The 23,081-nt window shown below is 40.2% G+C and overlaps 1 protein-coding gene across 1 annotated transcript; it reads left to right on the top strand.

Moving 5' to 3' along the window:
- The first annotated feature begins 305 nt into the window (after positions 1–305).
- LOC137295215 (glutamate receptor ionotropic, kainate glr-3-like) lies at positions 306–16,496 on the top strand. The gene is made up of 13 exons (XM_067826535.1): positions 306–375; positions 3,353–3,472; positions 4,655–4,906; positions 5,819–6,015; positions 6,904–7,080; positions 7,704–7,784; positions 8,670–8,843; positions 9,623–9,723; positions 10,329–10,425; positions 11,306–11,633; positions 13,385–13,602; positions 14,316–14,581; positions 16,277–16,496. The coding sequence occupies exons 1-13, from the start codon at positions 306–308 to the stop codon at positions 16,494–16,496; spliced, it is 2,301 nt and encodes a 766-aa protein (XP_067682636.1).
- The last annotated feature ends 6,585 nt before the right edge of the window (positions 16,497–23,081 follow it).

The raw sequence follows: 23,081 nt of genomic DNA, 5'->3' as shown, positions 1-23,081 counted from the left end.
TTTAATTTCTTCAATTTATAGATTCGATTGCAAATGCACAAATCCCTCGTTATTATGCTTTGGTCTTCAAAGAAATTATAGAAAAAACAAACATATTTTTAGTGTACATTAACTGCATGCAACATTAATGCATTGTCAGTGCAATGCGACTGACAACGCTTGCGAAACGATCCTATCTTGCGTTTGTATTGACTGTGTGCTCTCTACCCAGTTCCCCGGCTATATGTTTACCATCCTGTTCTTGTTATACTTCAATACTGGTGGATGCTCTCAATAATCCAGATAGTGTCGACCATTGAGGCGTTATGGATGTTGACCACGTCGTTGCTGTTGCAGTCCTCCTGCCGTTTGCCGCGGGGTCACTGATTAAACTAGGTACGTGAATTTAGACGTCATACACGTCTTACATATGTGACGTGACAACAGAGTCAGGTTTCGTTTCTAAACTATGTTTGGGTACAGGTGAACCATTATACGTTGGGCTAATTTGGAGATTAACCTGATTTACAGTGCAGTTAAGGGTCAAACGAAACGTGCATATCAAAATTAAAATAGGCAATATTGATACTCATAGGGATAGGAAACTCTCTGTGTAATTGTTATGTGGACTGAAGTTATCAAAACATTATGATACATGTTATCATTAGGTAACTGTCAAATTCTTGATATGGACCAGGAACTCGTCCTCACTAAACTTACCATCATTCTCGAAACAACCATTATGCCACATCTTACCATTTTCCATGGATGCCATTTATGCATGCAAATTTTCGCAATAACAAGACCAAGAATTTTCAAATCGGCCTTATTTGAAATATGAAGATGGTTAGACATCAGGTCAGTACCCAAGACAGAGGAGAGGCAATAGGTTGGTTTTAAGATGGTCTAACCCCGAGAAGTGTTGCTAGACTTGACAGAAGTGTAGGACAACATAATTATTGTGTTGTTCAGAATCGGACCTATTCCGGATGGCCTCGATCAACATGGCTTTACGACAGCGATTTGCGACCGCAAGGCATCTTCGGGATCAGCTGAGAGCTGGCTGTTGCATACGTATCCCGTCAGACAGTTCGAAATTGTCCATGTGTCCGAGGTTTGTGTTCTCAACGTAATGCAGGCCAACCACAGTGGGCAGAGGCAATCTTTTCTGACAAATTTCGCGTCACACACCAGTTTAATGACGATCTTGCACGTGTTATCGTCGTCAACGAGAGAGGTATGCTGACGTCAACGTTGCCCAAAGGCTCCCTTGCGGAGGCGGAAGTGTGATGGTCTGGGCAGGCATCTCAGTGCGCTACAGAACTGCTCTCTACGTCGTCAATGGGAATTTGAATGGTCTTCGATATCTCAGCGAGATTATCCAACCCTCTGGCAAGCCACCTCTTCACCAACCTGTCCCGGGGGGTATGGCTCCAGGATAATAAAGCTAGACCCTATCGGACAAGGGTGGTGACAGACTTTCTGCAGCAGATGGTGTGGCCTACTTAGTCATCAGACTAAGCACGCCTGAGATGAGCTAGGACGAAGAGGGTATCAAGTCCCTGCCATCAACCTTCAGGAACTGGGCCAACGACCAGTCACAGAATGAGCAACAATCCCTCAACAGCCATAACAGCATGTGTCAACGTTGTCAGGAATGCATCCATGCTAACGGTAGCTACACGAGTTACGAAAGATTTCTGGCTTTGTGTTTACGTTTATAAGAGCTTGAGGATTTCTTTTTGCCATTGGTTGTCACGATTTTATTCCTAGATCTTATGCTTATATTCCAAAATACTTCTGACCCTTAACATCTTTTGAAGAGTATATTTTAGGAGATTGAAACACTTCGTGGCTTCGAATGCACCATTTGGCCGGATGTTTCTGAATAGGTCAGCAGCTTAACAGTAGGTGTGGCAAATGTGGTAACGTTTTAGCTCGTTTTCTTTGATGAAGTTTTCAGCCACTCTTAGCAATATTCCAGCAATATCACTGACGCCGACACAGAAATGGACTTCACATATTGTACCCATGAGGAGAATCGGACCGTGGTCTTGAGCATGAGGAATGGACGCTGTAACCACTTGGCTACCTCAGCGCCTTGTAATCTGGTTGAGGCAGTTCTACAAGTGATTAACACTTTCAGTGAGTAGGTAACAGTGGAAGTGTTTCAGCTTTATCATGAAAGCCCCAAAAGTATACCATTAAAAAGACCGGGATATTGGAATTACAAGATTAATAAAATGAAAGTAATGAAGCCAAGGAGGAAACGGATGACGAAGAGAAAATGAGACATTCTAAGAAAGGGAAAATGTAACAATTCATTCCATTCCTTTGGAAATGTTTCATCTGTATGGTTATCCTATTACTTTTTCCATTATGCATTGACACTGGCTAGTGGTGTAATCATAAAATGGAATATCCCCAACGTTTTTTTGAAAGGTACGTATTACTGAAAACAATTTAAACGCTACATAAATCTTCCCAGAGCAAAGAAAACACCATTTCAAAAGTATGTTTGAGTTTTACATATATTTTATAAACGCAAAGGTTCCTTTCAGTGATATGTTTTGTTAATGTTTTGTTAAGAGTATGATAATAACATTGCACGATCGCCTATCATTTAGGAGAACATACTCTGTTTAAGGGGATAAGGATTTATGTGTCCAGAACTGAAGATACTGAGTAGTCAATACACGGAGAGTTCGAATTTGTCTCTTCTGCGATGGTACCGATTGGTTCCTATTCTAACGGCCAGTAATGGGAGGACAAAACGAGCAACACCACCCCGATCCACAAAGCGTTCGTTTCGCCACGACTTTCGTAAGTCTATGATGAACAATAGAGTTACGGCAGGCTGTTAAAGTTACGAATGCTTTGTGGATCGGAACCCTGTGTTGTTTGGAGGCAGCTCACAGTGTCCATGTTACGTATATTATACGTAATGAGTGAGTAAATTTAGTTTTACACCGCACTAAGCAATATTCGGCGGGTTGTAAGTAATCGTGTCTGGACCAGACAATCCAATGATCAACAGCATGAACATCGATCTACAATGACGTGTCAACCAAGTTGTTGAGTCAGACCACTCGATCCCGTTAGTCGCCTCCTACGACAAGCATGGTTTACAGAAGATCCATTCTAACCCGAGTCTTTACGGGTAAAATTCTTCGTTGGATCCCTGGTATTAGATGATACATCATGTCTTATCTGAAATATGAAATTAATATTAACAAACATATACCACACTCACAGAAGTTCAAACTTTAAATTTCATTCTGAAGGAAATTATACATGGTTGGAAATTACCTGTTAGGTGAATTCTTGGAACAAATATGGAAACTTTGAAGACCGTAACAATCTCTGATTGCAGGAATCGTGTCGGAAAAAGCTGACGCCGTACAAGTCATCAGCAATAACGTGACAGGCCAGGAAGGATACATACACTGGTTCCAAGAAAAACATGGGACTGTTTTTCAAAAGACAGCGCAACGTAAGTAGAAAATCCTCAGGCGGATTTTATGTGACAGTAATTTCTGGTGTAGACAGGAGTAATTTTAGGAGTAATATAAACGATGAAAGACTCAGATTTTTGCGTTTGAAAGAGATGACAAATATGAAACATGACAAAAAGGTTAAGAAAACACAACGAAACATACATACCAAATCAACAGTAATTCAAAATACGAATGCTTGCTGGATTGAAATAACTTTAAACTTTTAAAAAAGGGGACTTTGGTATCCAGAAAATATCACGTGGCTGGAATCAGATAAAACAGGAATTTAAATTAAACGAGAAATAAATCCGAAACACCCCAGAGATTTTAATTAAAATGATTTGATTAAGATGAGATTTGGTTTTGATATCAAGAGAGCCACAACAGGATTGTACTGAAAATGTTTATATACTTTCAACAAAAGAACGATTAAACAACAGCATCACCATTTTGCTTAGACTGAAAGATCTCAGTTTGTGCATAAACTCTTTGCTGACATTTCCGAAAAATAAAATCAGTGTTTTGGACCCAGCTGTAGGATTATTCCTGATACTGAAGACTGAATTCTGCTTCATAATTTATAAGTGGTAGGACAGCCATCTTACTCTTGGAAACCCACCAGCCAAACGTACATCACTCACGTAAACGTCAACGTTCAAACATTCCGACAACTTTCATATCTCAAACCAAAAAGAGTAAGTCAAATGACAGTATTGGGATAATCCTAAAACCACATTGAGGCATTTTCAAGTATGACTGACATTTGCAATTCCATGGTTCATGGTTAGAGATTAGTGTTCCTCTGTGTACATTCTGACGCCCCAAACAGAAATCGTCCTACTGGTTATGTTTGCAGATATTAAGGGAGGAATAAGTGGATGGCAAGTGTAACTATTTAATCCCCAAAGGGTATTTATTCACTAGAGTGGCCTAATAGATCATTTCTAATATTGCCAAACATACTATGCTGCACATATTTACGTAACCATTACAAAATACAGATCGATAATGGCACATTTCCATAGTCCTTTGGAAACATGTAATGTAAATTTGTCGTCTAATCAAAATATACGACGCGATAATGGCTTGTAATGCATATTTCATAAAGTGTAAGAACCCACCTTTCGGAATTTAGGTAATAAGTTGTCATTTTAATTTCTGAATTTTCATTTTGAAAGTTTCAACTATTCGGAAAGACAACTTAGACATCATAATCATGGCACCAGACCAAGAGAAAGGAAAGTCGATGGAAGTCATCTGTCCAGGGGCAGTTAATGAGGAGTTGTGCCTTGACTTCCATAGATATGATCTCTCATCCTGTAGGGCGCATCTCCTAGAACCCCACCTTCCGGACCAGCTGCACTCCACCATCCACATCATCAGCACGCTGCAGTGGAGTTCAACAACGATATTCAGCGACAAGAAGCACCGTAAGTGTCAATTTAATGCTTCACATAGAATGAGCCTTTATGAAGTACGTCCATTTCCAAGGAAGGGAAGCTTAATGTTAAAGGAACGCTCAAAGTAAGTGTTTAAAACACAAGGAGCTGTGATTTGATGCTGATCAACCCATGCTTGTCTAAGATATAACTAACAGCATTGGGTGGTCAGACTTGGCTTACACATGCCATCTTATTCAAAATGCCTAGTTCGATGCTCATGCTGTTCATCACTGGAATGTCTGTATTTGAATGTCTCGCCCTGACCCAGGTATTTACAAACCGCCGCCACATAGCTGGAATATTGCTGAGTGCGGCGTTCTACTACATACAAAATTCCTTTGTGAGGGAGCAAGCATTTCTGTTTTCCAAGGTTTGAGCGTCAATTTAATGTAAGCAATATACAAATATCTGCGTATTCAAATACTACACAGCATTCATGGAACTGTTAACTTAAAGACAAGGCAGGTTATTGTCAATTCAATTTCTTTATTCTAACAAACCACTATGGGTGGTACAGGAACATTTACAGTATTAATATTTAATATATAAAATGTCATTTGTTTGGTAAATAAACACAGTGTATTACATTTTCACGGTTTCATTTACAATCCGTATAGTTTGATAAAGAGGTTTGATAAAGCACTTACAGGTGGACAAAAGGTTTTTATGAGGTTTGGCCATTTACGGTAATAGTCTTTAGTAGAGGAATGTCTGAAATTATAAAAAAAACCAAAACATTTAAACAGGTAATGGAAACGAAACAATGTGATACAATGTTTTCCTCTACCAAACCCCTCAATGAAATCCAAACGACAGTTCCTTAATTGAATCAACATTTACATTTTCGTGACAGTATTTTTGGTTGAAACTAGTTTCTAATTTACGTTTTCCACTGTTCAGGGTCTGATTCGCAGAGGCTCTCAAATGAATTATTTGGACTTGGTGTTGAGTCAGAACTTGTCTTCGTGAAGAAAGACGGGAGTAACCTGGTGTTCCTGGAACAAATCCTCAACACCATTGGAATGGATAGGGCCAAACACAGACTTAGGTTCGTTCTAATGTGTTCCCTACCACATGTCAAGCAAATACTCCGAGAGGTATGTAGAGTTTTCATTTTATCTAAAGTTAGCATATAAAATGTGAGCTCAAATTCGATCAATGCACATGAACGTTCATAGCTGTATGGACAATGTTGTAGCTTATTTATATCATACATATTCTTTCTCGGTACGCGAAGGTGTCACAAGCATGCAGTTCTAAATCTTTTGTTGATTATTTTTGACACGGCGTGTGTACTCTAGGAAATGTCCAAATAAATGATATGTTTTCATTTTACGGTTTTGTATGACGTCGTACGCTGTGGAAACAATTCGGGGATATTCAGTACAAATTTGATCTAGTATCTGCACCTATAAAGAAATAATGGATAGCAAAGAAATGTTAGCCACACATGTACGATATCGTATGTATCTATTTTATTTCAGCTGATGATTATGAATAAATGGTATCTTCGCTTGGTTGCACCGAGTCATAAAATCTGTTTCTATGATTGTATGAAACAGATAATTTGATCATGAGACATAAAGCATAAACATGTTTGTTGATTTTCGTGATCATGAACAATATTTTGTTGGCCTTTAAATGGGGAAACATGTCCACAAAATTGCCTGGAAACGTGATGAGTATGTGTACCAAACGAGACAATAACGCGTCGCACCTTAATTAATTGCCTTTTGACAGTTGGGATCTCTCAAAATTAAAAGATCTCTCTGCTCGTTATCAGCTCGTCACGCCACCAGTGCGCATAACTCCAGACTTCTATACACCATGATATTTTCCAAGGCTTCATTACTACACCCACTTTCAACACCCATTTGATATTCATCTGGCCACTATCAAAGTTAAGAATTCTTGTTTTAGAAGATATTTGATGTTCTCTGACGGCGGTTGTTTCAATTTTGCAAGTAACATGATGTCTTCGGTAGGCTGAACAATGGGACAAGACCTTTGGGCAGGGCTCCTTGCTCCGCCACTTTTCTCAGTGGCTGTTGCTCCTGTCCCGATCGTCCCTGGAAGTCATAGAGGACATGGACTTGACGCTGGATCACCTCGCCGTCATGAGTAGGCCATACCCGTATTACGACTCAAGGGAGTTGTCGCAGGTTAGCAAGTTCTCGTTCAGGACGTTTCAAATACGCCGAAGAGCATTACCAGCTTGCATTATAATTATTACGTGACACCATTTGGGTGTAGTTTACTACAGCAGTCGAAGCAATTCTTCTGAATTTGAGAACACACGATAAATCATCAGCTGTGGTGCTGAGGTGTAACTTAGCCTAAATAGTGTATTGTTTGGAATACTTGATAAACAACCCCTTTCCGAATATGCCTACAGCTCACGAAATTACTGTATTTCCCGAATTGTTCAATGTTAGTAAATAAACAGCGGCCATATGAACAACGTGTGAAATCATATCATCTGGCTCTCAGATTTACGCATGCTTAAAGGGCTGTTAAAATAAGGAACATTCAACTCTGCATTTACATGTATTTCACAGGTGTGTAAATCCGGCCGTAGCGTATGTTTCCAACTATGTTTACGTATATTTCAATGGTGTACAATCCAACTTTTCGTCCAGTGCTAGTGTCAATGCTACCTTTTACAGCACAGCGAACCAGGAAATTGCTAACGTATCTATTCCACAGAATATTCTGTGCTTATAGATTAAGTATAGAATGGACATACTTTACAAGATCAATGTATATGAGTTTTTGAATATTTCAGATGGTACTGGACGCAATGGCGGAAGTTCTGTCGCTGGAGCACACATACAACAACTCACATACAAGGGACGCCTTTCTACAAGTAATGTATACAGTCGTCGAGCAAGATAAAGGTTTTATTGTGCTTAGCGGTGACGATCCAGTTCGATCCTTGAACCATTATCGATGACTAATTTCATACGACAGCACTCCAAAACTAGAATATATGGTCATCAGCATCCCCACCACAGTATTCTGTCCCTGTCCTGTTCCTGTTTTCTTACTCCATTTGCTTGTCCTGTCTCAAGGAGATCCGAGTTAGAATCGATCTTCAGTAACCCATGCTTGTGGTAAGAAGCGACTTACGGGATCGGGTGCTCAGGCCCGCTGACTTGGTTGACACATGCCATGGTTTTCAGTTGCGTAGATTGATGTTCATGATATTGATCACTGGATTGTCTATTTCAAACTAGATTATTTACAATATTGCTGAATGCAGCGCAAGACTAAACGCACGCATGTCATAAAACACAAGCCACATTTGGTTTCCCTATGTGCAACGGTTACAGGGAAAATGACACGGACTATAACTCTATAGACATTAGTAAGGTTTCTGAACTGGATTCAAGTCATTTGTGTCCTGAAAATAATAACACCAGTTTCCCTATCTACAATATGTTTGCTCTTTTAGAATATCTGTAAGGACTGGGCATACCGTGCACTTCAGGAAATGCACTATGCACAAGGGCCGGAACTTTGTAGCAAATTGGAAGACGTTTTCTGTTTTTGAACTACATCAAGGCATTTATGTCCTAAAAACACATACCAAATTTGTCTTCCCTATTTATAACGGCTTTGGGGCAAATCTGTAACGACTGACGGACGGAACTCAAACCAATGTTCCCGTCCCGGAATCGTTCATGGCCTACTTGAAAAGTGAGCCATTAAGATATAACACAGAGTGACAAAACATCTCTCTTGTCACCAGATTTTCGGGAGTGAACACACCATGAACACATTGCTATACACGTTGCTTTGGAAGCATAATGGCCGGAAGTTGTCTAGAGTGAAGCGCTCGTGGTACGACGCATCCCTCAATGATGTGTTCCCTAATCTGAAACTAGGATTAAACGAGAGAGAGCTGCGAGCAGCAACTCTTGAGGTATGCCGTTGGTGATATATACTGTACTTTTTATGAAAAGGAATCATGTATTTACAATGCGATCTACTATTCAGAAGATCCGGGGTAGAATACGTCTTCAACAACCCATGCGTGCCACAAAAGACGACTATGCTTGCCATAAAAGGCGACTATGCTTGTCGTAAGAGGCGACTAACGGGATCGGGTGGTCAGGCTCGCTGACTTGGTTGTCATCGGTTCCCAATTGCTCAGATCGATGCTCTTGTTGTTGGTCACTGGATTGTCTGGTCCAGACCGGATTATTTACAGACCGCCACCATATGGCTGGATTATTGCTGACTGCGGCGTAAAACTAAACTCTCTCACTCACTACTAATCAGACAATGTCGTGAACTTTACCTGGCTGGTTGTTGTTTTACGTAGGCCCAACAGCTACAACGGGTGGTGATACATTTTGCTTACGAAATAATGTTGTGTAAGATAAATAATCTGGATTCTGCATAAAAACATACAGTCACGCAATTATGCAAGCTGGGCAGTACCCATATTTGAAACGTCCTTTGGTTTGAACATAACTAAACAGAACTGGCGCACGAAGGGATGAATGTATCAAATCATAAATCGTTGTTTTGTTTCCTTTCACTTCCTCATCTTTCTCAATGCTTCGACAAAAAGTCAAGGAAGTTATTATTGAAGGAGATTTTAGTTCTCTTCAGTGGCTCACAATACTGTATAAGGCATAACCCAACGTTATTTTCAGTTATCGTTTTACCATCACTAAGTAGTATTGTTTGTTTCAGTTTCTTCCGTTTGTGAAGAGAAATGAAATAAACGGAAACCTTATCTTCACACACGCGAGCATCGACCTTGTGGACCACCTGAAGAGTGTTCTAAATTTTACGTATGTTTCATCTTTTCTCCTCCTTTCTGACCAAAGAGAAAGTATCCATTTAGGTCCAGGGATGTTTGAAAAAGAGTAACCAATTTATATTTTCTCAGAACACACTCCGTTGATGTAAAGGAAAAGAAAAACAGTGAAAATTGTGTAAATGGACTACTGGTTGGGTGCTCTACTGCTGTGTTGGACTGAGATGCGAGTTACGTCCCCTTCTATCACTCTAGTGGAGTTAGGCATTGTAGAAATACCTCATGGGTTTACAAGACGCCATTTGTTCTGTAGTTATTGTTATTGAGTTCTGCCAAGGCTAAGGACATAACAGAAGCATGAATCCTATTCCATATCAGCGATACTGCATGTTCAAAATCATGGCTTGGTTTGCCACAATATATTTGACTTCGCTGATGACATGATGCGAGTAATTCGTCGCTCTATCGACATACAGCCGTCGAGAATTATGTCTTGCCCAAACACATTTATGTGCCGACAACCATGCCCCAGCCCCAGCCCCAGCCCCAGCCCCAGCGCCCAGCCCCAACATTTACAGAAGGGAAAACAAGATTAGCTGAAACATAAAACTATATCACTGGAATCTATTCACTTCACAGGTGCTCCTTCACTGAGCCGGAAGACGGAGAATGGGGACTCCCGGTTTGTGGGGACCTCAGCAATTTCACAGGCGTCATGGGCATGCTTCAGAGAGGGGTATACACTTACATGTTGTAAAGCAATGGATGTCTCCTCCATTCTTTGTAATGCTCTATACAGCAGTTGATAGCCATGGTCAGTTGTTTAAGGTGGGGGCCATATCGTTAATAACCATCTTGCAATATCAAATTCAATTCTGCATGCGGATCACCATAAGTCGGTGACAAGACTGGTTGTTGAGGTATGAAACTGATCGAATAGCATTCATGACAGAGTTAACCCTTCAGCATCAGATTAAGCTCTTGGAAGCTAGCTGCCTATCGTCACGTCGTATCTGAGATCACATTGGCTGAATACCTGATGATGCCTGTTGATTTCCTCATTCGGTGTAAACAGGCTATACATTTTCACTTTGTTGATTTAACGCTGGAACAAAATACATGAGCCGAGTGGATTTGGTGTTACACGACTTTAATTATTGCAGTCATGTCAGCCTCTTGTGCAAAGGTATTACATGGTTGGTTACAACTTTCATGAAAACTTTATGTTGATGACGTACTGAAGAAACGAATGCAATCAGAGCGAATGTTGAAACTAAAAAAATACTAAGCACACCCGAGATCATACTTATTTTAGCACATAACCCATTTGATGTAGGCATAGCTATGACGCTGAACAACTAATATTGATACACTGAACTGAGTAAGACGTTTCGCCGCTAAGAGGATATTCAAGAAATTCCTGGAACTTGTAGAGAAAGGATTAATATTTTACACAACCCCAGATACAGTTCATACCAAATGACATAGATGAAAAATCCATAATTCTCTCAACAACAGTGTTAATTTCTCGCTGAGAGTAAACCTAAGTAAATGCTAGTTAGTGATTAGTTTGTAGGTAAACATATCGGGCGTACCTTTATTCTGTCTTTTTACAGGAGGCAGACTTAATTGCGGCGCCAATGGGCTACTCGCGTGAACGGGATCACATCGCCGACTTTCTGCCATCTGTCCATGAGTCCTATAACGGGATGATATTCAGGGATACTCGAGCCAGTTCTAAGCTGTCAAGTGCCCTGACTGATCCATTCCGTTGGCAGGTGTATGCGGTGGGAGGGGCGACTCTACTGGGTGTCATTCTGCTTTACTTCGCAATAGAATGGAACAATCCCTTCTACCAAGAAGCAACATCTGTAGAGAAACAGTTGAAGCCAGCAAGTGCCATTGATGCAATAATGTATCTTTTAGGGTCCGCAATTCATCAGGGTATGTTTGGGGCCAGTTAACATTGTTGTATGAATGGTTATAATGTGTGTGAAGTGGTGGTAAAATTCTGACCGCCGTTTGCCAGCTTTGAGTCTAACCTCTTTGTCAGCACCATACGGCTTCATCTGGGTTCCACTAAAGTGGTAACCCTTCATTTGCTGAGACATTTCGGGAGTTCCTGCAGGTTCACACGCCCCGACAAATCCGAGATAGTTACACCTGCGTTAAATCTAAACACACTCATTCAATCATAGCAGTTCTACACATCATTCATGCATGTAATCGGCTAAATGTGATAAACGTAAACGAAATTCTTGATTTGCCCCTACAGTTGTCGCTCCATCACTGTTTGGCTTGATAGATAAGGGATCACCATCTATTTGACAAAGAAGAAAGGAAAGAAGAATAGCAGTGCTGGATATTAAATGGCGATGGCGGTAAACGTCTAAATGCCCCTATGTTGACAATGGGTCAATCATGACCATTCCACCCTGTTGCAGGGCATAACAAGCGACCTAACAAGACAAAAGGTTTGCCATGGCTTTGCGCCAATGCTTCAATGGAGGATGCGGAGGATAAAGTTCCTGCAATTCTCATCAGCCCTGATAAATGGTTTCCTTTCCTTGGCTTGTATCCATCGTATATGACGCCGAAGTAGTGAATGAAGTTAAATAGCTGCAATCTGGGTGTTTACTGAACGACAGTAGGAAGCAGAACCAATCTCAGATTCTACTCTCAACCGAAACATTAGCTGTTGGGGTTTCTCCTCAGAGGACATTGAATAACAGCGTCGCGCGTGATATTTCAGACGTGAGTGAACTGCAATCGTGTCTAAATTACACTTAATTGGATTCACTGATGTCATACGTTCTCTGCTATAAAGAATAACAATGTACCATTTTGTCTTCAAGCATCGCCGTAGACAGGGCACTCCAAATGGGAACTATATTTCGTCATCCTCTGAGGTGTTTACCACGTTTATCACATGTCTGATTATGAGTCCATGACATACGCCAGCGATGTTCTGGAGTGAGTGAGTGAGTTTAGTTTTACGCCGCACTCAGCAATATTACAGCTGTATGGCGACGGTCTGTAAATAATTCAGTCTGGACCACACAATCCAGTGACCAACAACATGAGCATCGAGGAAATAGGGAACAAATGGCGTGTGTCAAACAAGTCAACGAGCCTGACCACCCGATCCCGTTAGTTGCCTCAAACGACAAGCATAGTCGCCTTCTATGGCAAGCATGGGTTGCTGAAGGCCTATTCTACCCACGGGACCTTCACGGGTAGCGATGTTCTGGAGCATGTGAAGATATCTTGTCAATAAACTTCATGTGTGAGTCAACTGTTCTCTATGCCGCCCTCTTTCATCAAAGGAATTCCGTACCTGGAAGTGTGCGAGGGGAGCATGAACAAAATGTTACAATCTTAGAAGAAAAAATGTTGTGAAAGAGGCAAAGAGGCTTAGATCTTGGGGATTATGGATTATTCCAGGGCAACATTTAAACTTTAAGACACATAAAATATTTAACGATTAAAGGCGATAAATATAGTTCCATAGTTTGTAATTGGAGGCTGATGAACCACCTTTAAAAACATTTCGTTCAAAATAATCTTTAAAGCATATTTCTGAAAAAAAGCCAAAAAAAAAAAAAAATGTCTCTTACTCCAACATGGCCAATTCTAACCCAAACGTGAGTGTAATATGACAAATTTATGTGAACCAAATTATTTCAATCCTCCAGGAGGGGTCCATCTACCTGAATCCTGTTCTGGACGGATCTTGATCAGCTTCTGGTGGATGTTCATCATAGTGATAACATCGGCCTACAGTGGTAATCTAATCGCATCGCTCACGGTCACGAGAAATACACCTCCATTTACAACTTTCGATGAGGTTTTCGAAGAGGCCAACTTAAAGATCGGTTTACTGGGAGGAGGAGTCCTGCGTGGAGCTCTTGAGGTAAATCGTGAATATCTCGAAATCTCGAATATTGCGTACCGAATTGTAGATGTAAAATTAACTCGTGGTGTCGCCTTCAAGAAAAGGAAGAGAAAATATTTGCATAACGAAGTCAGTGTAAGTCATTGTTCTTTGTCACGAAGATTGTGTTTTGTTCTTTGTCACGAAGATTGTGTTTTGTTCTTGTCACGAAGATTTTGTGTTTTGTTCTTTGTCACGAAGACTTTGTGTTTTGTTCTTTGTGTTTGTTCTTTGTCACGAAGATTGTGTTTTGTTCTTTGTCACGAAGATTATGTTTCTGCTCGGGCAGGTTTAGTAGGGAGAGGAAACAGTGAGAGTGATAGAGGCGACTCGTTCAATTTTGCGGGAAGGGCTGCAAATATTTCATGATACTGGTTTTTCAAACAGCAAAGTTATATATTAGTTTGAACAGGTTTTGAGGACTGATTGTTTGCCAGAGAGAATGGAGGTGTTAAAGTATTATAACTGTGGCAAGTGGCCAAGAGATGTAAACATAAGGAGGAGCCTTCTCAAAAGAGTGATACAGTTGCTCGTTCCCCTTCTATAAAATAAGTAACGAGTCCCTCGGTATCACTTGAGACTGTCGTGACACAACTTAACGTTCATAGGACATTGTTCTCAAACTGGTAAATTAAATACATTTCATTTCTCAAGATATCGACTGGCAATAACGTATTCCCGTGTCTCACCAGACTTCTAACGACAGCCAGCTATTGAAATTACGGGAAAAGATCGAAGCTTCCAGTGAGATCGACAGTGGCATCTATAATCCAAGCTTCTCAGCACAAATGAAAAAGGTTATGACAGAGAATTATGCCTTTCTCAACGACGTCACTGAATTAGAAATGTTTGTGACAACTTCATGCAACGTTTATATACTGAAGGAGAAGTTCCTGCCCATGCACTACAGTCTCCTACTGCCACAAGATTCTCCACTTACAGATATGTTCTCAAAAGAGTAAGTAATGTGTTTAAGTGTGGAATGTCTTCTATGGATATAGCTGTATTCATGTCGGGCTGTGGTAATATTTTGCAGCATTTATTATGGTTCCGATCTTACAGCTGTAACAATTGCGACATCACTCTCAGCTAGAGTATTTGAGTTAAGCTTTGCATTACATGTTCCTCGTAAAGCACAAAATTCATTACCCGGGTCACGACCCCAAAGTCAAATTTGAAATATGATTTGGATTCAACGCAAAAAGTACTAGAATTTGTGCTTTACTGAAACAAAGTGTAATCCCCTTCAAAACACATTACGTTAGATCTCTTCCTCAAAAAGAAGGAACAAAAGAAAAGATTTTCGTGCACTTCATAATATTTTCAGGCATGCTAAAACAGGTCATAGAGTGATTACAAAATATACTAAACCTCTTAAGAAATCTTACACCGCTCTAATTAACAATCAAAAGAGAGGTTTGAGTTCAAACTTGACAGTTATGGTTATCACATTTTTAGGAATTACATTTAGAGTTCACACATTAAACCAAATGAAAAAATAGTAAAATTAGGATACCTCAAAGCTTTTCATGAAATGAATTAGCCGGTTGATGAAGGCCAAAGGCACTTGGGCAGTTGCTGGTCTTGACTGGAGGTCATGCAGTTTTCTTCTCGTCTCAAATGTGTTCTATTGGATTTGAATCCGGGTCGAATGCAGACTGTTGTAGGGTTAAGATGACCTGTTGTCTTAAAGGTCCAGTGTTGCTCTGGCAGTGTGACAAGGAGCGGTGTCTGTCTGGAAGTGGTACTTATGACTTGGCCAGTATAACGAGCACATAACATGCCATTTCCTCGTCCTGGACCGAGATTCTGGAACACCACGGGACCAACTCTATAATTCAGACCGATTTCACACCACTATGCTTGGACCACCCCACGAGTCTCTTTTAACAATACACGTTACTAAGACTTTCTCCATTCTCTCAGCTGTCGAAACACAATATCCTCTTTCATGAGAAAATGCACAGTTCGCCCATGTCCATGCTGAGTTGCTCACTGCAGTCTGTTTTGGCGGTGACGAGGGGCGAGGATAAGACCACAAAATGGTCTGTGGTAGCTGAGGTTTAAATCACGGAAACGGCTCACAGTAGAGACACTAATGGATCTGTTGTGTTGTTTCCGTCGCTGTAGTGAAGAGATCTTGCAGATGGTGTCCCAGAATCTATCGGTCTTGACGTTGCGATGTCACTGAAGGTCACCCACTGCAGTCGCTAGATTGTCCTAACATGAACATTAAACGGACAGCCTACCCACGCGCCATTTGGCCAACTTGTAATCCTCTCAAGGCTTGGTTCCTCTGATCTCTCCTATGTCGTGGAATGGCAATTGTGAACTCGCTTTCGTTGGTATGGTTGTGCATCCTCATTTTCACGACTGTTATACCGAACCATTTCCCACGTCTGCCTTTCAAGGTGCATTTGGTCGATGTTCATTTTCATCAGAAAACACACAGAGGTTGGTAATAAGTGTTGAAAAACACGTTAATAGAATGGTACAATCATAAGTAAAACACCATCTTTCATGAACAAAATTTTGCATTTGGTTTTGAAAAGTGGCGTTTCTCTTGCGATTCACCATATGTCGACACAGTGCAGTGAAACAACTATACTATCTCAGATATGGATTTAAAACTAGCAATTCTTTCTTATATCAGAGTCACCAGGGTGCAGGAAATGGGTTTGATGAAGTACTGGCTGAAGAAATCCAAACCTACACAGAAAGACAGTGCATGTCCTTCCATTGAGAAAGGAGCCAAACCTGTAGGCCTGGAGAAACTGGCGGCGGCGCTGCTTGCCCTCGGGACTGGTGCACTGTGTTCGGGTGTGTGTCTTCTCTTTGAGGTGATCCTCAAGGCATCAACGCAACTCTTGTGAGACAAAGGTTTTCAAAGCAAAGGACCTGTCTCAATGCCTGCCATCAACACGTATGGTTGACATCATTTACATTGCCTGTGATATGGATCTGCATTTAGTTGTGATGCTTAGTGCTATTAATGACGACGTAAGGACAAGTAGTGTGTGAGTCGACGTCAGTACGAATCCGATATCAAGGGAGGTGATACATCCTAGAAAGGGTTGATAATGAAATGTTATGTTTAAAATTTGACCATGTGTTTGGGCAACGAAAGACGACATTGCGTTGAGAAATGTACTTCGATTTACATTTAGAATACACAATTCTGTCGTTTCTTTCGTCGAATTATATCAATCAATCAGTCAATCAATAGTTTTACGCTTCACTCAGCAATATTCCAGCTGTATGACGACGGTTTGTAAATACTCGAGTCTGGACCAGACAATCCAGTGATCAATTGCATGAGCATCGGTCTGAGGAGTAGGGAACCGATGACATGTGTCAACCAAGTCAGCAAGCCTGACCATCTGAATCCATTAGTCGCCTCTTACGACAAGCATAGTCGCCTTTTATTGCACGCATGGGTCTATTCTACTCCGGATCTTCACGGGTCCTTCAATCAATAAGTTTCAAACAACATGAAATCACCCAATAATGTGTATGCAAAGGCACGAGAGGTACTTGGGGACATCATCAATATTGTTCAATATTGTTCATGGCGACGTGTGTGCACATATGTTTGCCTGTGTTTGCACTAATTCCGGTTTGATACTTTAACCCACTGAGATATCAGGCCACAGTTTACTTCAGATACGCAAAACAAACATCATGCATAAACCAACATTCCCTTTTACCAAATATAAAGATTGAAGTAAACAGAAACACGTGCAATCTGAAGAGAACTGATTACAGTGGAAGCTCTCTAAGCCAGCACTTATTGTGACTAAAGAAATAATTCAGTTTCGACAACGTGCCGGATTGTAGAGCTGATGATGAATGTACAAGTCATTGACGGGCCTGAAATCTTATGCCGGTGTAGACAACTTGCCGGACTGGACAGATGTCGGTTTTACAGCTTTCACAGTACTATATACAGGGAACATAGCGTCACAAACCAATACAACATTCAGTACTAATTTCGACTTTACTGCTAAAAGACTTATCACATACATGGTGCATACATGTATTTGTCTGTACAGAATCATGTGTCCTGATACAGTTGGGAGGCACAGGGAAAATCTCGTTTCAAGATCTGGTCTATGATCTGATGTCTAGTTTCCTAATATGTCGCTGTCCCAACGTCGGGATACTGCTTTGTAGTGTCAAGTAATAAAACCATTAAATTTTTGTGTGTGTTGCGGATGGTTCAGGAAGGGCATGGTATACTTTCCTTTTTCGCGAACATCTTGCGTCATATATTTTCAGGTATAATTTACATATAAGTTTCACGTATACTTTTGCCTTTCACAGTGTCTAGGACTTGTTTATCAAAACTTAATGTTCTCTGTCGCTGGCAATATATTTACAAATATGACCATTTCAGACAATTCGCATTCGATTGGAAGCGCAAAGACTAACCCAGAAATCAGAACGTACATTCACATGAGATTCAATGAACAATCAACAAGTGATGTTGAGACTCCAGTTATTTGGTTTTCTTTCACAAGAGGCAAAATTGACTCGAGAATTTCTCACCCCAGCTACCTTGAGTGATACGTACTCACTTCTTGAATTGCTAAAACATCTTTAGTTTGCGAATAAGGTCTTGAGATTTGAAGTTGTTGTCCCACCCATAGTCTGCATTTAGATAACATACAACACTGTTGATACATGTGCAGCGTAGGACCCTTTGCACCATGGAATGTCAAAAAGAAAGGTGACTACAAAGTTCTTATTTCCAGATTGTAACGAGGTTGCCTTGCAAGGACGCATCTCTCATAAGTCTCATAATTGTCCGCGATATGTATTCCAAACGAAGTTCAAACGTTAACACAGAAAGCGAAGGTCTGTGACCTTCATTTTACTGACGTGATGTTATAATTATAAAAGGAATTGTATTTGTAGTGTTCAAAATTCCATTTCTTTCACATGATACTGTTACGGTTAAATAATTGCCGTGACAAAAGGTGTAAGCAAAATATAACACTAACATGTCTAAGATTTTTCAATATGGTTGTATTCACCAAGCCAAAAACTAAGATACAAATATCACAAGAGAGGTTTCATGTACTGTGCAATGTGTTAATCTACAGTAATGGGTCACAAATATAATGTCAACACTCTGAAGTCTTGATGGGAGAGTGAAAAACACTTATGCAGAGTGTAACACAGCGAGCGGCCAGGTTATGTAGATCAAGCGTTGACGGAGTTATGTACTCCAGTTATATGTGTTTTTCCGTGTCGGCAATTCGTCAACCGGCCTTATATATGTTCAGTGACCAATTCCTGAAAGTTCGAGCACATACGACCATCGCCATCACTCTAGACCAGCCTCGTTTTTATCTCATAACATAATCAAGGTGAGGTAACCATAGAGAACTACTTTAAATGCCTGCTCATAAAATACTAACACCACTGAACATTTATCATACGGAATGTGACCCATAATAATTAGTATTCAAAGCACTAAACGTTGTGACCCAGTAATCATTTTTACATAATTAATAATACAATTTACATACACTCTCGTAACAATACCAAGCCAAAACAAGAATTGCAACGCAATCACTTTATGACCTTCTTTTGAAAAGCCATCTGGACCAAGGTGTAAATTTATAGATGTCAGCTTCCCATGCCAAATACGACGATTTTCAAAAACCTGATGCTGGTTGGGTTCAGTTCCGAATAATTAAATTGTTATTGTGTTCATTAAAATTGTGGCAATCTGATTGGTTAACTGGGAACATTTCTTTTGAGTTCATTTCCCAATGAATCTGAAAAAAATAAGCCACGCCCACCGAACCGGACTACTTTCGGACCTGAGGAATGTCGGGGAATACCTTTACACAGCGAGGGAATTCCCTTGCACTCGGGTACCTTAATGAACTTTGGGTAAACATTGAAGTGATACATTGTGATTAACATAAACAAACAACTCAAAATTATCCGTGAACGTTAATAACGTTGCAACGCCTCGACAAGAGCATGCGCACGTTGGAACATCAGTTCATGGCATCGCAATCCCAGTCACATCACACCCTCTTTCTACTTGAGCAAATACTACAATCTCAGTTCCACGAACTTCATATCATCGGGCTTCATTTCCAATTCTCACTTTTCAAACTGTCTCTTTCAGTTCGCAGGTAGTAATTCAAACGATTGCACTTAAAACTTTGCGGATACCGGGACGCGTCACGTTGAGTTGTTCCACCCTGATTCGCCGACCGATGTTAGCTTGGTTGACTGACGGCTGTTTGGCGGTGCTGTATGCTGATTGGCTAATGGTTTGGTAGGCGTGTCATTTTATGTAAATGAGTCACCTGAGTCATGTCACGCCATTACCGAATTCTTACACCGAAAATGTTAATCGGTGGTAACAAAGACATCTGTTTCGATGAATGTGATTATGTTTAAGAAAATATTGTTGAAAGGGTATAGTATTTGTTGCTGAATTTAATTATAAGGATTGACTGTGTATTTCTTTCGTTGCATTGAAGTATGAAACTAAAAACCAATGTGCAAACTTTTGTAAGAATCCGCTACTACGCGGATTCTTACAAAAGTTTGCACATTGGTTTTTAGTTTCATACTTCAATGCAACGAAAGAAATACACAGTCAATCCTTAAATGAATGCCCTCACCGGTCTAGAATATGATTACATGCAAATACCTTTCTTACAAAGTCAACTATTGTGTTTGTTTAGAGCTGCCGATAAACTGAAGACGTATGGGAGGCCGAAGGCAACACGACACGCACCGATTAGACCTGTAGATGACATCAAAGGTATACTCACATCGGATAGTGCTCACCAGTTGGACACCTCGTGATATTGTGCAAACCAATATATATGAATCTGAAACTAAACGAGGAAAAGATCATAAAATATATTAAGATAATCCTTTTGGTTGGATTCGGAATGTTCACTTGCCAAGAGAAAAACATATACATGCTACATATCTTAGGAAATTATAGATCACCTGATGATTTTAAGAACTTATTATACACCACAAAACTCTTCGGTTTCAAATGAAAAGTACACACGATGTATTTACATGAAATTGACCTGGCCGTTCTGTCAAGCTACTATAAAAAGGTTCCAGAGAAACTTAAAGGTTTTACTCTGATAGTGGTATTCTCAGATTAGGCTGCATAAAAAATTGAATGTTTCTCGGGCACAAAGTGACGAGGGCGGTAGGATTTTTAAAAAAAGTGACGCGGGAAGAACATATTTCAGTCGCATTCGTTCTTACAGACACTTTCTTACAGTGGACAAATGGATGATGGGGACGAGGCCAAGTCAAAACTATTGTTTTGAATGGCAATAAAAAATGTTTACGCGCACCGACGAAAGTGACGCGCCGATGCCCGAAAACATTTCACTTTTTTTCTATTTAGCCTTAACCCTCTATTCAACATCTAACACATAAAACAGCAAACCGTGTTTTAGAGGAATGTCAAAACAGTTTTGTGAACCATGATTATGACATTGTCAATATTTTCCTACTGAAGATTTGCTATGTGAAGGCATAACAGACGAGGAAATCACGGTATATTTAACTGGGTATCTACATTAGACTAATAGTATTCCAAACGTGAAAATATGTGACCAGTTATATGATATTACTGGAGTGTTATTCGTCAAAATAGCATTTCTTTCACATGATAACAATTCAAAACGCGAATTATGCCATAAGTTTGCTTCTAACTTCTCTTGAAAATGGCACCTGGATAACTTAATAATTGTATTTTAAAACCTGTCGTTTATTGCCATGATACACCATTATACACCAGATGAACTTGGATGCTGAGCAAGTGGAAAGCTGAAAAGTTATTGTTGTCAAACTTCTTGTACGCAACACGACAATTCGGAGTGTATTCTTACTCTTTGAACGGGTGAATGTACACCGACACGTCATGTTCCGCCTTACAAAGAATTTGACATCAACATTTTTTTAAGTTTTATGTGTACCCCTTCTTAATGCCGCTTATGGCTTTCCAAAGGTTGTGGGGAATGTTAGACTTTCTTAATTACTTTGTCCATTCACAAAAACGGTAGAGAAGAGTGAATCCCAAATTTTCATTAGGTGCAACATCTAGATCAGTTGTAAATCAATGAACCTATCATTAAAATATCATAAAAGGAAATTTACCAATGTAAATACTAATGAAATGAGATCAATCTCTAATAGATGTGCACTTTAGGACATATTACTCATGTGAACGATCTTTGGATCATGCGGACCTTAGTAATAAATAAACGTGCTCTTCTTTTTCTAATCGGATCTAAAACATTAGCTATTGGTTTTGTTCATATTGGAACAAACACGCGATGAGTCATCTAGCACGAGAAAACGGCAGTGCATTCGGTCCGATTGAAGCATGGATCGAGCATACAGCTAGATGCCATTTACCTGGCTATCATTGCACAATTTACAGCCTTGAGGAACATGGTGAGTCAATAAGCAGTGCAGGTGATAGTCCACGGAAATCAAGTGATCGAATAGATCGGTGCACGCCGATGTCACATGTAAGCATTCGTGAAACCAAATGCGTTTTCATGAATAATGTGACTGTAAAAGACCAGCTGGCAGTCAGACAGTAGGATGATGAGACTGAAATTAGATCAGCGAGCAGTCGGACAATAGGATGAAAGATGCTAATCACTACTGAAGTCGACCATGCAATGGTCAGCTTTTAATTCAACGTCATTTGGACACATGTCAGATACGCCATGAACAACGCAGTCGGAACTGTGAGAATCTTTCCAGGAGAGGAGTATCAAATTTGCCTCTGACCATTTCTTGCAACGAACTTATGAAGGCTTTTTGAATATATCAGTGGACACGGGGGCTTCTTTTATCTCAGACAACAGTGTTACATGACCTGTACCTATAAAATATTTCTGATATGTTTGACTCGGCTGAGCCTTGTAGTATGATTAGGTTTGTATGCGCTTGAACCTTTCTCATGTGTTGCATCTGACCCATGACAAAGCAGGCAACTCTCAGATTTACTTACAAATATGAATGCGATTGAAGGTTCAGTTTTGAAACTCAAAGGTTATCCCTCAAATAAATCACCAATTACAGCTGGACTATGGAATCAGTTATCAGCAAGACAAGGCTGATAGTAAACATGTTGAAACACTCAGCGACAGGTTTACAAACACAGACATCAACAGGACGTAACAGACTTTATAAAATCAGAGAGCAAACGCATTTCCAGAATTCTTCACAGGTCAGCTGTTTTACGAGAGGTTCATACTTCTTGAATGCCTAAAATGTCTCGTAGGCAGACAAGATAACTGTATGGAGTACACGTTCAATTTACCTATCATGGAATATATGCATTTGTAATTCCCCAGAACCCTGAGGATCCGAGCCAGAAGTGATGTTCAGTAACCTGTTCCTGTCGTAACAGGCGACAAACGGGATCCGGTGGTCAA

This window comes from Haliotis asinina, chromosome 8 (genome assembly GCF_037392515.1).
Source record: "Haliotis asinina isolate JCU_RB_2024 chromosome 8, JCU_Hal_asi_v2, whole genome shotgun sequence".
Lineage (NCBI taxonomy): Eukaryota > Metazoa > Mollusca > Gastropoda > Lepetellida > Haliotidae > Haliotis > Haliotis asinina.
This window is presented reverse-complemented; position numbering and strand designations above follow the sequence as displayed.

What these genes read in the sequence shown, in the direction of transcription:
- LOC137295215 (XM_067826535.1), top strand. Translation starts at nt 306, where the DNA reads ATGGATGTTGACCACGTCGTTGCTGTTGCAGTCCTCCTGCCGTTTGCC. An exon ending in TCAAGCAAATACTCCGAGAG is followed by an intron (nt 6,016 to 6,903) that starts GTATGTAGAGTT and finishes TGTCTTCGGTAG; the next exon opens with GCTGAACAATGGGACAAGAC. An exon ending in AGGGTCCGCAATTCATCAGG is followed by an intron (nt 11,634 to 13,384) that starts GTATGTTTGGGG and finishes TCAATCCTCCAG; the next exon opens with GAGGGGTCCATCTACCTGAA.